The following is a 17,321-nucleotide window of genomic DNA, read 5'->3' as shown; positions in this document are numbered from 1 at the left end:
TTTTCAGCAAATTGGTGGGATGACTTCTTGTTATATTTGTATAGTTCTTTACGAATTTTTCTGACAAATTATAATTTATTAAAAGATCCGTTTCTTGATATTATCTAAGGAATGGATTTTCGATAAATTACTTTATATCAAACTAACATTACTGTATCACTTTTAATTAATAGTATTTCTCTAGTAAAATTGTGTATTGGTTCTATTTTCCATTTTCTATTTGTCATCCTTTTTTTCGTGTTGTAATGTTTACGTTCTTATTAGATGGTCATTTAAATATTATTCTTCAGAACAGAATATTCTAACAGTAAGCATAATGTTAAGTAATTATCCTATAGTTATATATATATATATATATATATATATATATATATATATATATATATATATATATATATATATATATATATAAAGAATAATATTTAAATGACCATCTAATAAGAACGTAAACATATAAACACGAAAAAAAGTATGACAATATAATAATAATAAATATCAGAACGATCAAAACTTATCAATATATAACTTATAAAAATAATGAACTGAGGTTACAAAATATTGATAAATATTGAGACACATCAAATGGTGTGGCATATTGCATATTAGATTGTTCTAAAGACCATTTTCATATCATTGACATTAAACTATGATTTGTTTCAATCTATGGAAGTTAAAACATTATATCACGTACTAGTAAAAAAATTCACGTTGGTTCGGGATATTACCACTAAGCTATATTTAAATGCAATATCGAAACAATTGCATCAGAAATAGTGCAAATCTAGATTATTATAACATTTTAAATTAAACCTTAAAAAATACGCATTTCATCACTCACTCATTTGCGTAACTATTTTCTGGCCTTCAACATGGAGTGCTTATGTTTTCTCACAAACACCAATACTCCTACAATCAGTGGCTTATTATTTCAATGATACTCGTCGCCCACTTTATACAGACAAACTATTTCGTTCAGACGCCATTGTGTTGCATGGACCAATTTATCACTAACCACCTTTTTCTAACCCACTTTACCAACAGCATAGAAACAATTTATTCATAATCAAAACTGAATTATTTTTTCAGCTTGCGTAACATTTTTTTGTTTCGGGCACCTATAAAAATGCCGTTATACAGCGTCCATATCTATTTATTAATATCTAATTTCCTTTTATATGAATAATAAAAAAAAACTGAACCAATTTAAAAGTAAATTTAACGCTACACAATGACAATTTATTATTTTAATATGCACTAAACTAGTCTTAACTTTATATATTGTACTCTAATTATCTTTAACTCGTATTTATTAAATGGATTAAATTGATCATTTTGTACATTGAATATACTTATGAAAAAATAACCATCATTGAAGATGTTCAACGTCTGCCTAATATTTCTGTTGAAAGCAATAAATAACATTACTTTCTCTTGTATTTTTAATAGTGAAAACTTGGTTTAGAAACAAGAAATTCAGTTATTAGGAGGAGTACGTTTACATTTTTCAGGAATATTTGAAAACAATGAAATCTAAAACAATATTTTAACTTAATTGAAATAGTTATATGATCAATAAATAGTAAGATGTAAAAATGAGGGTGTTGTTTACTATGAAAACCTTCCATCAGACCAAAATATCAACAAGGTATACTACCGATCAAAATGTGAGAAACATTTTGAGTTGACATAAAACATTCTGCAATAAACCTTTAAATAAATACGCTGGCATTGGAGCTTATTATTTTTACGATCGTGCTTCTTAGAACTGGAGGTTTTAGTCTTTTGTATTAAATGTATTCTAATATTTTAAATATGGATTTATAATTTCAAAAACTATCAATTTAGAATTCAGTGTGATTTGTGATGTTCATGTAATAGTTACAACAGTCCATAAGGCCACAAAATGGCAAAAAGGATACTAATTTCCCTTAACTATGGGATGATGTTTATATTTTGAGCTAGAAAGAATATTCTATGCGCCAAATTGAAAATAAGGTCGTAGTTTCATGTTTCCACGAAAACGGACCACTGAAGGAAATCAAGACCGGAAGAGATCTGGACTTCTCTTTATGAACCCAAATCTATAACAAAGCAGGAAGATATATTTATTGATGTAATGAAAAATGTTACGGTAATGAAGTCGACGTTTAACTGTGTCTCAAATTGCCGCTACTTTAAATCAAAAGCCAGTTTCAGCTACTACTGTAAAAATACCGTTTACTGTCTGCTAGCCTGAGAGGATGCTTAACAGACAAAAAAACGAAATTACTACTCTTATTATTACAATTATAAGAAACATAGAGTGGAGAGGACTAAAACACACAAAAACTGGACGAAAAAAACTGTCCTATAGCCGTATGAGGCTAAATTTCAGATTTTTGAATCTAACAAACGCATTTAACACCGTGCCTGTGCAGACTGTTAAGCATAGTGGTGGTATAGATTAGGGTGTTAGCCACCGAAAAAAAATCGATATATGGTTTTCGATTTTTAAAAAAACATCGATATATTTTTTGCAAGTATAAAATATATATGGATATTTTAAAGGAAAAATAAAAATAGTAAAATATTAGCTTAAAAAGATATATATTTTTTCTAAATATTTCAAAAGTAGTGATATTTTTGCTGGACATTAAAACCATGTACCAAAATTCACCAAACCTATTAAGTACCAATTTTAAAGGTTTATTAAAAATTATATTTAATTTATTTTGAGGATATATCGGCTAAGAATATCGATATATCGGCCAAAAATATCGATATTTTTTCAGAAAATATTTATTCTGCATCCCTAGTACTGATGCTTTGGTAATAAACCATATGATTAAAATTGATGGAAAACCGAATAAATGCTGTCTGAAAATGCTATAAAAGAAAATTCAATATTTTCTAGAGTAAATATAATTGGCTGAAGTTATTCAACAATAGAGGTTCCTAAAAGTAACAACGAAACGAATACATTTTCGTCAGGCCTCTCTCTCTCTTTCTCCTATCGAATTAGTATGGGATGGACTTGTTAGAAAAATGAATAATCAAGACCATTGATCTCAGCTCAGTTGTGCATACTTAGAAAGTCAATGAAAGACACTGTGTCAAAATTTAACTAGAAATGTTTTCAGCTATTTTTATTTATACTAAATATATTTGATTAACTTTAACTAAATGTTAATCTAAGATTTGAGTGTAATAATTTAAAACTTATCTGTTTTAATGTCACTTTTTATTGCTTTCAAATTATACGTATATAATTTGGCAGTTTAATTAGCATAATAATAGTTAATAAGCAGTTTTAAGACCAAACCAAACCAAACCAGACGACGTTTTTTCAAAACAATGCGCCGTGGCATAGCACTGGTTCTTCATAACTTTTTGGCCTGATTTAACTCTGTTGAACTTCTTCCTTATGCGTAACTAGAGAAATCATATAAGTTGATCATATCTATTCAATATACTACAATATCACACTACAGTGTATAAGTCACACTATCTACAGTGATATACTACAGTATATTTTCATAAACACTCCAAGCTCCTCGGTGATATCCCAAATAGACATCGATTTCCTGTCCGCTTAAAAATATTCGGAATGCTATATTGATTTTAATATTTTAAACCTATAAATCAGGACAAAATATTTTAAATGACTGAAAAAGTATCGCACAATATTAATACTAAATATGCCAATTTTCTTAGGACTATTGACTGAAGTGGGGTGATCAATTACAAAAACAGTTCTACAATTGCATGCAATTGTCTCAACCAACGCCACAACTTGCACCTACTACTTCAAAGAAAGAAAACGTAAGTTGAATAAGTAACGCATTGACGTTTCGCTTAATTATGAAGAAAAAATGTATTCAAACTGTGGTTGTAAATCTCAAAAGATACAGTTGGAGCCAGTACAATAGTTTAGGCACTTGTGATCAGTGAGCGTGACAGAGAGGGAGTATTAAAATTACTAATTAATTACAAATCAATTACAAATGGCTCTGTATGGCTCCAAAACTTGGACTCTGTTACAGTGTGGCATATGTAAACTTCGTAAGAAGAGGTCTTTCAAATGCAATGCTTTTCTTCTTGGCGACATAGGCCAAATAATGTAATCTTCAAAGCAAAGCTGCAGATATTGAATCACAACTAACCCAAAACATGTTGGTATGTAGTTTGGTGAACTTTACGTTTTCTTTATTTGGACTTATTAGAGGAGTATATAGAGTATGTAGAAGAGTATATAAGATGGATGGAAAAAGATTTGGAGAGTATTTTATTAAAAAAAAACACTAAAATTATTTTGATGTACATATACAAATACTTTTTTCTAATTACATTTGTTATATATAACAATTTGAAATTTAAATTTTCTTACTGGAGTTTTGGTACTTGATAATTATGAGTTACCAATTATAATTACAAGTGATTTTTCAAGTTTGTTTGTACGTGTATGTTTTTTCAGTTTTTAATATAAACGTTTATTTGAAAACTCAATCAAAACTATATCTATAAAAAATTATATCAAAAACTAGAATCTTTATTATTACCGAAAATTAAGTTATTATTACGAGAAAGTGCTTAAGGCATTTCTATAAAAATATATATTGTAATTACTAGAAACTTTAACACCATTTGTTGATGATCTGAAAAAAAAGCTGTGAATATTCACATGGGACCGGATGAAACGTTGCGCAATATTACATAAAAATCGACCAACACATATAGTTGACGATTCGCATTCGGTGTCGGCTAGTTGACAAAAAGAAAAGCATTTTCAATTCGGATTCAAAACAGTCACTATGGATCGACGGGTGAACGTATGTCGAACGTGCTGAAATTGAAGTCGGTCGCCATTAGCGTGATAGAGCACAGCGCTAGCGTCAGTTCAGTAAATGCCAGCCTAACGAAGAAAAGTCCCGATGGGGAGTGTCGGAATGTAAAGAAAAAGTTGACATGGTGTTCGGCTAATGGGTATTTGCGGTTTCCTTTATCTTCTATGATATTAAAACTTTTATGTCATTACGATATTCAGCGAATATCAAATTCAATAAAAATTTCAAATTTTTATTTTAAATTTTAAATTTTTTTAAGGAAGTCTGGTATTTCTACATACAAGGCTTTTTGATACATTCAATTTTATATAATGTTTGTTCACATTGCTGTACAATTTCAACAAGTTAATAATTCTAGGTATCCAAAAATATACAGCATTATTTTTTGAGCTAAGGACAATAAACTAATTTTCATCTGGCGATTTCAAGGAATGGGTGTACTAGACGATCTCTAGCTCTCGAGCACAATAAGACCCCTTATTTGACTACCTAGTAAATCCCAAACCATTGTTCAGAGAACGACCCCAACCCCTAACGTAGGATTCTTAACGGTATTCTCGGCAATTATATACGCAAAAAAACAGACACTGGTATATTTTAAATATTTATGATTGTTTAAATAATTTTATTTTTATTACATAAAGATGAATTGTGATGAAACATAAATAAAAACTTTAAGTATTAATCACAATAATTTATTATTGGAATTTAATTATTAATTATTTATTCAAGTCTATATTAAATTCACAATCTTGAAATTAATAAAAGCATATTACGATCAAATATAAAAGAATATACGTTACATACGAATTATAGAAGTAGAATAGGTAGAAGAAAACATGTTTCAATCAGACTTAACTGACTTTTCAAATACCCAGAATAAACCTAAGAAGGTATCCATTGTTAAGAAAATATCTATTGAAAAATAACGTGACAAGCAAAATAATATTTGTAGGCCTTACAAAGCAATTCACACCAAAATGAATTTGTAAAGAGCCTCTACGATCAGGTAAAATTGTCTGACGTCGAATAAATATAATAAAGACAGAAAATGTCAAATTCTTAGAATATTTGGGATCCTTAATATATTGCCAAACAAATTAAGTATTATTATTGTCAGCGTCAGTAATATTGTAATAAATTGTTATAAAAAATATTTAGGAGAATTATCCTTTACTACATCAAATAGTATTCAGAAATCGTGTAATAAAGATTTTAGATAAAAAAAATGTTGTGTCGACTTGGCTGGCGCTGTGGCGATCCTGCTGCTGGTGAGATAGCCACGGGTTCGAATCCTGTTTATAATTACTATTGTCCCTAAGAGTGCAAAATCCGACAAGGAAAATGATACCAATCACACCAGTAACCAGTCTGGATAGACCAGATATCTTCTGAGATGATCTCCAAGCTGGTCATTCGCCGCTTAAAACCGAGGACCGCGGTTCGGAGCCCACGTTCAATAGTTGGTCCAGCCCAGATAAACCCTAGGCGGTAAAAAGACTTTAAAATATACTTAAAAAAAATATTGTTTAAAACAAAATAGAAAATAAAATTGTGTAAACTTAACACACAGCTGCTTTTTAACTTTTAAAGCTTTTACAGTTAATCGATAAAAAAACAAATTTTGTGACTACTGACTGCGCAAAAATAGTAGTCATAATACTAATAAATCTGGAAGTAATGCACAAATGTCGATAATAATTACAAAATGAGAACTAACTGAATACAAAATTCTCCAACGTACCAAGCTAAAATATTTAGTAGGAAAAATACCCCACACACTAAAATAAACGAAGAGCAAAGTTAAAAAAAAATTAAAACAGATAAAAAGATAAAATGATTTGATAAACTAAAATACAGATAATACCTTAGAACTCTCTTTGGGTAAAAAAAAGTGATTGTCGTTCAAAAATTAAGAAAAGACATTTTGAAATGGAATGTACATCTCAATTGTATTACTCTTTATAATACATTTGGTAATACTGAAAAATATACATTCAATAGTCATTCAGTTCATCTCAATCAAAACGAAAGAAACAAAACTGAAATAATCGAGAAAAGTATTTGATTTTCTGTCGACAGATACTTCTAAAGTACCGTTGATCATCCTATCTAGCTAATTACATATGCCCAAAAATCTCGCTGGCAATATGCTGCGTCCATAAAAAAGACAGCACGTTGTCAACAACCGTCATTAACAAAAAAAGAAAAACTCGTTTTTGGCGTCACTATCGTTTCGTTCGAATAATGATGATCGTGTGGGTTGCTTGACCTCTCACGTTTTCTGTGGTCGAAGACCATCGTCCATTTCATCATAAGGTAATTCTTCGTTTTTTTTTACTTAAAAATATACCTGCTTATATTACTCATAACATATTAAAACTTATAAGGCATTCCCAATAAAATAAAACGGTGATTTTATCACAGCTTTGTCCATAATCGTCGCAGTTTTAGAGTGTTGTATTATACAAGTCTGTTCTTGATTTGAAATGTTAACGCTTATGTAAATCTGTGATGTAAGACATTTGGAGTTCCAGGGTTTAGAGGACATTTCTTGAAAGTGACACTGCGTAGGTATCATCAACTTTCTAGCCTGTGAACTATAATAGGAAACACAAAGAACATTTTGTTATTTTAAAACGTAAGCCTTGGAAGATTCTTCAATCACGTGATACAAACGCTAAAATATCTACGAAATTAAAGTAACTAAAATCAACACGCATACACATATAAAGACTAGTAAAATATACATACACTATACAGAAAATATATCTTACTATTAACTAAATATATCTTGGTAACATAAAAATTCCTTTATAATTTTCACGTTAGAGTTTTTATTGGTTATACTGGTTCATATCAGTTAATATATATTATAGCATATTAAATTAAAACTTACAAAAATTGTTTCAGTTGCAGTAATCTGAAATGTTCCCGAACCTATACATACTCTTAAGAAGTAATATATTTTTAAAGTATATATATTCAAAGTCTATTAAAATTCATTCGTCATTTCAATTGGTTAATGTAAAATTTTAGTTGTGTTTGTGAAACTACATTATATAATATATTTTAAAAGTTTTCAGGGCTTTTTAGTGTGAGTATGAGTACTTCTTAGAGTGAGTATGGTAACCAATATAGTAACCATCCCAGTCTAGTTACTGGCGTGAATGGACTGGTTATTCCTAATTAAATTTCAAACTCTTCCCTATAAAAGATCATAATTACAATCATAAATTAGATGTTCTGATGAGATTCGAACCTAGTACAGGAAGAAGGAACCGTCCTATCTCCTTGACTATTGAGGATACCAAGCCAAACTGTTTTGTTTAATGTTTAATGTTTTTTTGTTACATGGTTTTGAATAATAAAATTAAGGTCTAGGACGTAGTTGATAACATATTTTGAAGAACTAAAGAAATGTGTTATACAAATATATGATGTACAAATATTATCCTTTTTGAATGAAAAATTATATTTATTTTATATTCATTATTAATAACAATTAATTGAAGATTGGTTCAAATTAATATTAATTCGATGATAATAATTACATAACAAAAAGATATGTGCATATGTATAAACAGTTCATCAAAATAATATAGCATACAGAATAACAATGTGGAGAATCACGCTATGAAACATGTATCATAAAAATAAACTAAAAACTAAAAATATTCGATATTTTTTAAACCATAATATAAATTTTACGTAGAACTTTTTTATAGATAAATGTAAATAGACCTGTTTCTATTCATAGACGCTAATACGTTTGTTTTTAATAAATCTCCTAAAATAGATACCAATCTAAAACGCTTAAAGCCTGGTTAGCATCATATATATCGTTAGAACCCGATGCTAATAATCTATGATCAATGAATTAGGTATTCAGTCATTTTTAGCCGTTTAATCTGACTCTGTGATTGTTTAATGATTTCAAACCACGAACCACCAAATTTGAAGATTTAATCCCCCATCGGATATGGTTAATTCTAAATAATATTAATTCTATAATATAAGCTGATGAAAAAATGTAAAAATAACATTACAGCATCATCTAGTAGAAAAAATATTTGAAACCGTACAAGACTAAGGTATTGCTGACGCATTCGTGTAAATCGAACAAAAATTAAAATACAATGAATGGGGTAACGTTAAATATTCCGCATTAGCCCATAGTGAAGACAATACCGGTGGCTTCCATGACGCCTCTTTGCAATTATCTTTTTTTATTGTTCTTTTATCGAGCACACAACAGCTTTTCCTAATAAGAGGTCGATGCACTCGCTGTGTGTATATACAGACGCGATATTTTGCAATAGTTCGTTTCTATTTAAAAACTACAAACATTCGGCTCGCATTTCGACAGAGTAAAACCATTATTTTTTTCAATGCTTTAATTTTGTTTAGTAGGTCCAAGCATGAGACATAAACTCTAAAACATTTATCATGAACACAGAACCACAGTCTATAATGGAATTTAAAATTATTATGAAAGGAATTTAATACCAATAAGGTTAGAATCTGGTTAACATGTTTTGTATTCAGTCATTTATGCTAAATTACCACAGCGAATTACAAGACTGATCACCTTCAAATCATAAAATTTTTAAAAAGAATGTTTGCTAAAACCCCAATTTTGACTTAAAAATCAAATATTTTGCGATGAGATAAAATCATGAAAAATGACAAATCATGACAATAGGACATTATTCCATCAATATCTTGCAAGTTGCACCAATAATTGCAACATGTACCCAAAAATTAATATAACCAACACACAAATTCATTCTTAAACGAATGGGTTCTGAACTCGGATTCCTGCAACTGTATGAAGCCGTTGGATGTGTTTGAGCAATCATAATCCATACATAATTGCACACGGTCCTTTGAAAAATAAAATAAATTCCTTAACACCTCAAACAGCCACACCCTCCTTAATTAAAAAAAATATATTTTTATTCTTGGAAGTTGTATATATATTAATTAGCATACAAGTCGCAACTAGATGCATTTTTAAATCATTGTTAGATACAGCCCCTTCCACGTTAGGTCAAGGGTATGGCAATACAAACAATTGTCCTGGTCCTTATAATTTAAAACTAATAATATATTAATTCAATCTTTTACTGGTACCTACAACTGCAGCTATTAGAGCAATTGTTTAAAAAATCTATTATATGTAAAGGTTAATTAATAATTAAAATGTATTCTTATATTTTAGTTCACATTTAAAAACCTAAAATATATAACATATGTAAATATTTAAATAATATACATAAACTAAAAAAGAAATTAGCATTTTCAAGCTTTACTTGTTAAAAAAAGTTGTTGAAAAAATAATAACATATTCAAAATCAATATTATCTCCAATCCTATAAGGTGATACGACTTACAATAAAATATCTTGTGCAACTATACTATATAATAAATATTAAAAATTAGTAATTCAATAAATGTAATGTAAACGGTTTATAAATATGATTTATAGATAACATAATTAACAAATAATTTAGGCTGCAAAATAAAAATCGTAACAGAATATTAATCTAAATTTAGAATGAAGATGTCAATATTATAAAATAATATGTTAAATAATGTATCTTTTTTATGGTATTTTCCAACAGCCTATTTTTAGATAATCCCAAATATTCCATGAAGCGTATATAGTAACTTTGATTAACGACGAAGGCAAGTAAGTAAATTTGCCCTTTGCATTAATTAATTAAACAGTTACAAGACAAGATGTCAAATGATTGCGAATGTATTAAACAGTAAAGATATTTAGCACTGCGACACAGTCAACAAGTTTGAACAGATCTTGTTACCATAGTGTTCCTATTAACCAAGGTCTATAATACCAAATTGCATTTAAATACTCCCTATAAGAATAAATAATTATAATTAAAAATAATTATATATAGCTTAAATTTCAATTATTTCAATATTTCGATATACCAACAATAAAACTTTTTAACAGGTAAAATAATGAGATGTAATTTTACTAGTAATAATATGATGGAAAAGTATGTATATATTATTATATGTATTTTATAAGTATCTTTATAAAAAATAAATATAAATAATAACGAACAAGAAATTAATAAGATAAATTTCCATTTTTATCCTATTCAGAAAATCAACAATCAACGGCAATAACTCTAGTACATTATTCATAAAATGGAAAATGGAATACAACCAAAGTATATAGGAAATTCATTAGTATCGATTTTTCATGTCATGTATATTTTAATACCAGAATATTGTTTTTTTTAACTTTAATGTATGAAGTTTTATTGATAATATATATATATATATATATATATATATATATATATATATATATATATATAGCCAAAAATCTTAAAATAACATGTGGAAAATTAGATTAAAGTACGAATTAACAGAAATTAAGAAACTTCCGTTACTGCACAATAAGTAATTACAATGAGACTGATGGACCTTAAATACATATTTAATTATATTTAAATACATACAATAATTGTTCGTAAAATTAAATGGATAGTAGTTTTTAAAGCTTTTAAAGATTAGATAGAACTTAAATATGAATAAATGATATATTCTATTGTATGACAATTATTAATATTGATATAGTTATTAAATAAATGTTAATAATCATTGGTTAAATCATAATGGTATTTTATTATCTCTAAGTTTTAAGAAGCACATATCTAATATACTAATGAAAAGCAGGAAGAAATAAAAATAGTAAAAAATCCTTTTGTTATAGTATTTTATCTGTTGGGCCACTAAATGGGACAAAAATCCGTATACAAATTTATGTGATATAGATCATATCAAGTAATTATATTTCTGCAAGTTTTTCATAGAATCATTGTACTATTAGATATTTAACAAAAAAATATTTATATATATATGAACAAAAAAAAGTTATGAATCAGTTTGAGATATTTTTGTTGCCAAATTCTTGTGCAAACAGATACCATTCGATATTTCTTTAATCACATGTGAAGAACATAAGATCTCATTGCTCTGAAAAGGCGGGCAAAGCCAAGCCAGCGCCCCAATCGACCATCTTCAAAACAATAAGACTTGCATTAACCCTTATTTTTATTGGACCCCCGTACGGCCCACGGACAGTGTTTTTGAAACGAGGGATCAAATAAAAATCCATTGCGGAATTACGTCGTCTACTATCGAACGTGAAAACATACAATCGTGTTCCACGTTTTGATTTTTTTTCCCTATATATTTTTTTGTCTTGTTCTATCTCTGTCTCTTCTTTTCTCACTTCCTCATGTCAGAAATAATTGTTTGGATACATGAGACGATTTTAAATGTTTTTTTTCTTATAAATGGTTTATTTATATATAGTTCACATACTCCTCTAAAACAGTATTCTTTTTACCTAGAAACCACAATTTTCATTCAAAATACGACATGTCATTACAACAAAATACAAGAAATGTATACAATACATGTTCTTTTCATTTACTAGTATATGTATGCATAATGGTTTTTATAGATTTATAAAAAATTTGTAATATTTGGAAGTGTTCAATTTCGAAAATATAGCCTGAACAAAATAGTAACTCCCACCAATACAATGAGCCATATGGAGTTATATTATACTCAACAAACTTCATGTTTCGTAATTTACCTTATTATCTAATTTAATTTCGTGTACCCGGGAATCGAACTTAAATCGAACATTAAAATCAACAATATTTGCAATATAGATCACTTTGTCTTTGGCTACGGACTAAGGGACTAGTATAGTACATTAGGTAGTTAAATGGTAAACGATTAACAGAATTATTTAAGAAATATTTTAAGCAAAATAATTACCGTTTAAAATGCTCACGAATTCGATCTTCTCTAATATTCTCGGGTAAATTTCCTACCCACAAATGTCTAGTCTCTCTGACCATCGTGCCCTGAACACCACATTGAGGAAACGTTGTTTTTGGACGCACTAAAACACTATTTCACAGAAAACCACAACCGCCTCATGTTGCACTCTCCGGTTCACCCTCTGTCGCCACCAACACTAAAATCGCACTTCACATCACTGACTCTCGGCACACCCAATTTTCTTCACAGATTTTCACTAATTTCCCCTTAAAAAAATAATTTGCACTTTGCGCCCGTCAAATGGGCCTTTTTTAACTTCTTTTAGTTCTATTCACACAACGTACTGGTGACGCGTACCCGAATGCTATGCTCTGGTCGAAATACGTTGCGCGCAACGTTGCCACCTCTCGCATACAGTTATCGTTAACACAAGCTGTACCTATTACTACTGTATCAAATAGCCCAAGTTTTTACACATAAAATGTGTGTAAGAAATACATAAATGGATCTTATTATATTATAGACAGTATAACTTATGGTTATTTCAAGATATATTTATATGCTACGTTAATGACATAAAATGCAATATAAATTCGTAATATTAAGGGGGTTTATATATAACTATATATATATATATATATATATATATATATATATATATATATATATATATATATATATATATATATATATATATATATATATATATATATATATATATATATATATATATATATATATATATATATATATATATATATATATATATATATATAAACAAAAACTAACAGCTATATTATATTTTTTAATTTATATAATTTATTTGTATAGATTAAAAAATATAATTTAATCTATATTCTGGATATCTTATGTACTTGTTAATGTTAATTTCAATATTTACAATTGGATACATTAGATGTTACTAATATATTAATACTTGAATGTTTCTAAATCCAATATATACTTAGTTGTATATATGCATGTTGTTTGAAAATATGCATAGTTGTAAAATTTATACACATATATACCTTTGTTAACATAGATATTTCAAAATATCCATAGAAAGTAATATATTGAATATTAATCCTACAAACATCTGCAAGCAACCCATCGATCGGGCAACATCGCCCATTTTTGTATCAATCTACGCGCAACTGGCGCACCGGCATTATGGGAGATAAACCATCCTATTTCGTCAGGCGATTTCTTGTTTCGGACAGTTTCGTGTATCGAAATCTACCTTTCCTTTATCTTCTGTCCCGCTCCGCTAGACCCAGCGGTCTCTTACTACATGATATTATTCGAATAGAAAACATTTGTTCTTCGTATTTTCTATTTTTATTTTTAAATCGAGATGTAATGTTTGTTTTTCTTGTAAATAGCAAACGGCACTGTATATTGGCGATGGAATTAAATCGCGCAGAATATTTATGAGGTCGCAGATGAGCCAGGAAACCACAATTATTACATTCATACAGATTATTTCATTATATTATTAGAAACCCCTTTATAAAACAGAATATGAAAATATTATCCATATATTAAATACATACACATCTTTAATTTATGAATAATTTTTCCAAAACAATATGATACTTATAGATTTCTTCTTCGTTACGAAAAGTTTAAAAATACTACTATAAATAAAATAGTTCCTAATAATTTATTATTAGTGTCCCTTAAACATAATATTTTTGTTGTTGATTAGCATAATTAAATAATGGTGTTATTATATGTTAGTTAAAATAAGCCTGTAAATAATAAGATATTTTCCTCTACAATACATACCATACCAGTAAATAAACAGATATAACTATATAGAAATAAAACACTACAAATAATTTCATTTTCCATAAGCTATATTTTTTAAACTAGCTGGATATCTCATTTTATATATCACATTTGATTTGTAAAACAATATTTAGCACATTTTGTTAAAGTTAATAAACAAATACAGAAATAAAAACCAATCTAGAATATAATAAATGTATTTTTTGTAATAGGTATGAAGTACTTTGTATATATTGCTTTATAAAACTCAAAAACTATACTAATTACAAAATTTTTATGCCCAATTACAAGTTTAATTTTATAAAATTAATTCTTACGACATATTACTGTTTATGACACTAAAAATTATTGTTCTAATAATTCTTTAGATAGAATATAGAAATTGGTTGCAATATTATATCACATTACCTATATAGATTGTTTAATATTATTAAGAATTTCGTAAATAGTATGTTGTTACTATATTTTATAATAAATTATTATAATTTGAAAAGAAAAATAAGATTTTTTTCATAAATTTACTAATCCAAAACAAGGCCACACACAGAAAAAAAACAATATTTCGTTCAAGTACATTTTGTTTATGGCATTTTATTCACGGGTTTCACATCTCGTAAATAAAATAAGGCGTCAATAAATTCGTTTCCTTGGGCGAAACCGTCATACAAAAAAATCTCCCTCCATATGACAATTGGAGAAATTCCGGTTGCAAACATGGCAACAGCGACCGATGAAATATTTTCAGGTCGCGTAGTAGGCCGTTTTAATTGAAGCGGGCCGGACTAGTCGACTTTTCTTCTCGGGGTATGGTCGGTAGAGCTTTTATTGTTCTAAATGAGTGTAAAAAAATTTGTGCGTTTTGTTACAAAAGCCTATTCTGTTCTTTCTCATTTTCTTTTTTTATTTGTGCTTGTGCTATATCACTGTGATTTTAGTATTTCTATTGTTAGCGAGCTAGCAAATACATGTCTTATCTTGCAAAGAACGAGCCTAAAACTTGATTTAAGCATTGGATTAACTAGTTTAGATAATAAAGGCCGATGTTATATTTCTCTGCATGATACTGAATATTTTAAGTAATATTTTTGTTGTATATTAAAACGTATTTTAAATAAATGTCAAAGAATTAAGCTAATATTAATTATTTAAAGCTTTAACACTACAACAAAATGGCGTCCAGGTGGATCCGATTGCACGTACTACTAAAACCATATCTAATCAGACTATTTTACGACGAAAATCACTTCTATAACACTGCCTTTAAATAAATTTCAAGCAATTTTATCCCTTAAAATTAGCTTGATGTAATCCAAATCTGAAGCACTGCAATCCGTGATGCCGACGAAACGCCTCATACGACGTATAAGATTAAAATGCCCCAATCTGTAAACTTTGAAGCGGTTGCAGTATCGGTCGACAGGGGCGACGGCCTCTCCCACTCCTTGTTCGATCGAAGTGGGTCGCCATGTTGGGAGCACGTAGGCACTCTGTCTGTCATTGGATGTTATTTTTAGAAATCAATATTTTTAAGCGTCATCTAATGGGTGACGCCAAACTAATATTTGTAGATAAATTACCGGAATCTGTTATCTGTACATACGTTTTTGATTAACACCGTTAGATGTCATATTTTCGAATCGACAATTTGGAATGTTTTTATATATAATTTAAAGTATGTTTCAGGATGGTAGAAATTATTTATATTATTATTTAATTATATTTTTAATTATTATTTAAGTATTCACCATAGTATTCATTAACATTATCTTAGAACTGGTTTCAAAGAGTTTAGAAATCGACTGACAGTTTATAATATGAATAATACCCCGTTATCTAATAATAACTATTTTTATATTATATTATTAATATAATTATAATAACAATTATTAATATAATTATGATAATTATTATTAGTATAATTATAATTATTATTATATTATTATTATCTTTTAAATAATGGACATGTTTTTCATTTCTTTAGTCCTTTAAAGCAGTACGATTAAAGCCTTTTAAATGAAAATATTGAACTACTAGATAGCCGACTTAGTAACACCGCACTTCATGACAAAGTATTTGTGGAGGAATTACCTAAAACTGATGGGAGCATCAAGAAGGCCCATGATGCGATCTTGTAGAGTGAAAACCTTGTTACCAATATTTTAGTTATTTAATTGTTTACAAATGTAGTGTGTATCACGGGATGTTGATCTAATAAACAAATATGCCCAGGAATAAATTACATGGTTTTATCTAGATGTGTTGCTATACATTTCGAGAAACATAATTATCAATATTATCATTCAGTTTTAGTTTTCTATTGAACTTTTAATACCAATTAAGATTTGTTTTACATGAGTATCATTGAGTGCAAGCCTAACTGTGCATATTTCTATCACTAAAACTAACTTTCGCATAAATTTTAAGTCAAAAACATAACTACTAGTATCTATGATTGGTATTGTATGATTTAATCAAATTTAAGATTTAATCAATAATTAAAAACTAAATATTAAAGTAACTGTTCTTTTAAACATTAAAATCACAAACTTTGTACGTGCCCTCGAAACTTAAGCATTTCTCTCGATATCCCTCCTTCCCCCAACAAATCCTGATTTAGTTCCGATGGAACCACCTCGGAAATCGGCTCATAATTGACGGAGAAATCGGCGAACATACATTAAAAAAATATATACAACCGAACATAGAACCTCCTTCTTTTTAGAAGTCTGTTAATCAATTAAAACGACAATAGCACGCTTTCCAAATCTTATACCTTCTTTCAATTGATAGAAAATTTACACCTCGATAGTTTTTTCAATGTTTTTTATACCATTTTTAGTATAGGAACAATTATTGCTTCCTTCCATGCTG

General features: G+C 28.4%; 1 protein-coding gene across 12 annotated transcripts in view; it reads right to left on the bottom strand.

The window, feature by feature from the left end:
• spen (spen family transcriptional repressor split ends) overlaps nt 1-13,110 on the bottom strand; it is a 131,177-nt gene extending 118,067 nt beyond the window's left edge. For 5 of the 12 annotated variants that reach the window (XM_076405085.1, XM_076405594.1, XM_076405177.1 and 2 more), the window contains exon 1: nt 12,654-13,025. In XM_076405085.1, the coding sequence (XP_076261200.1) occupies nt 12,654-12,736 (83 nt within the window). In that variant the 5' untranslated portion in view covers nt 12,737-13,025. Of the gene's footprint in view, nt 1-12,653 lie in introns of all 12 variants that reach the window. The other 7 variants (XM_076405682.1, XM_076405823.1, XM_076405920.1 and 4 more) reach the window with 4 other exon arrangements.
• Nucleotides 13,111-17,321: the final 4,211 nt, after the last annotated feature.

This window comes from Rhynchophorus ferrugineus, unplaced genomic scaffold, assembly GCF_030347505.1.
Source record: "Rhynchophorus ferrugineus isolate W39M unplaced genomic scaffold, kcgeb_rfMv2 rfM1, whole genome shotgun sequence".
In the NCBI taxonomy this organism is placed as follows: Eukaryota; Metazoa; Arthropoda; class Insecta; order Coleoptera; family Curculionidae; genus Rhynchophorus; species Rhynchophorus ferrugineus.
The sequence above is the reverse complement of the archived record's forward strand: the minus strand, read 5'-3'. Positions and strand labels throughout refer to the sequence as shown.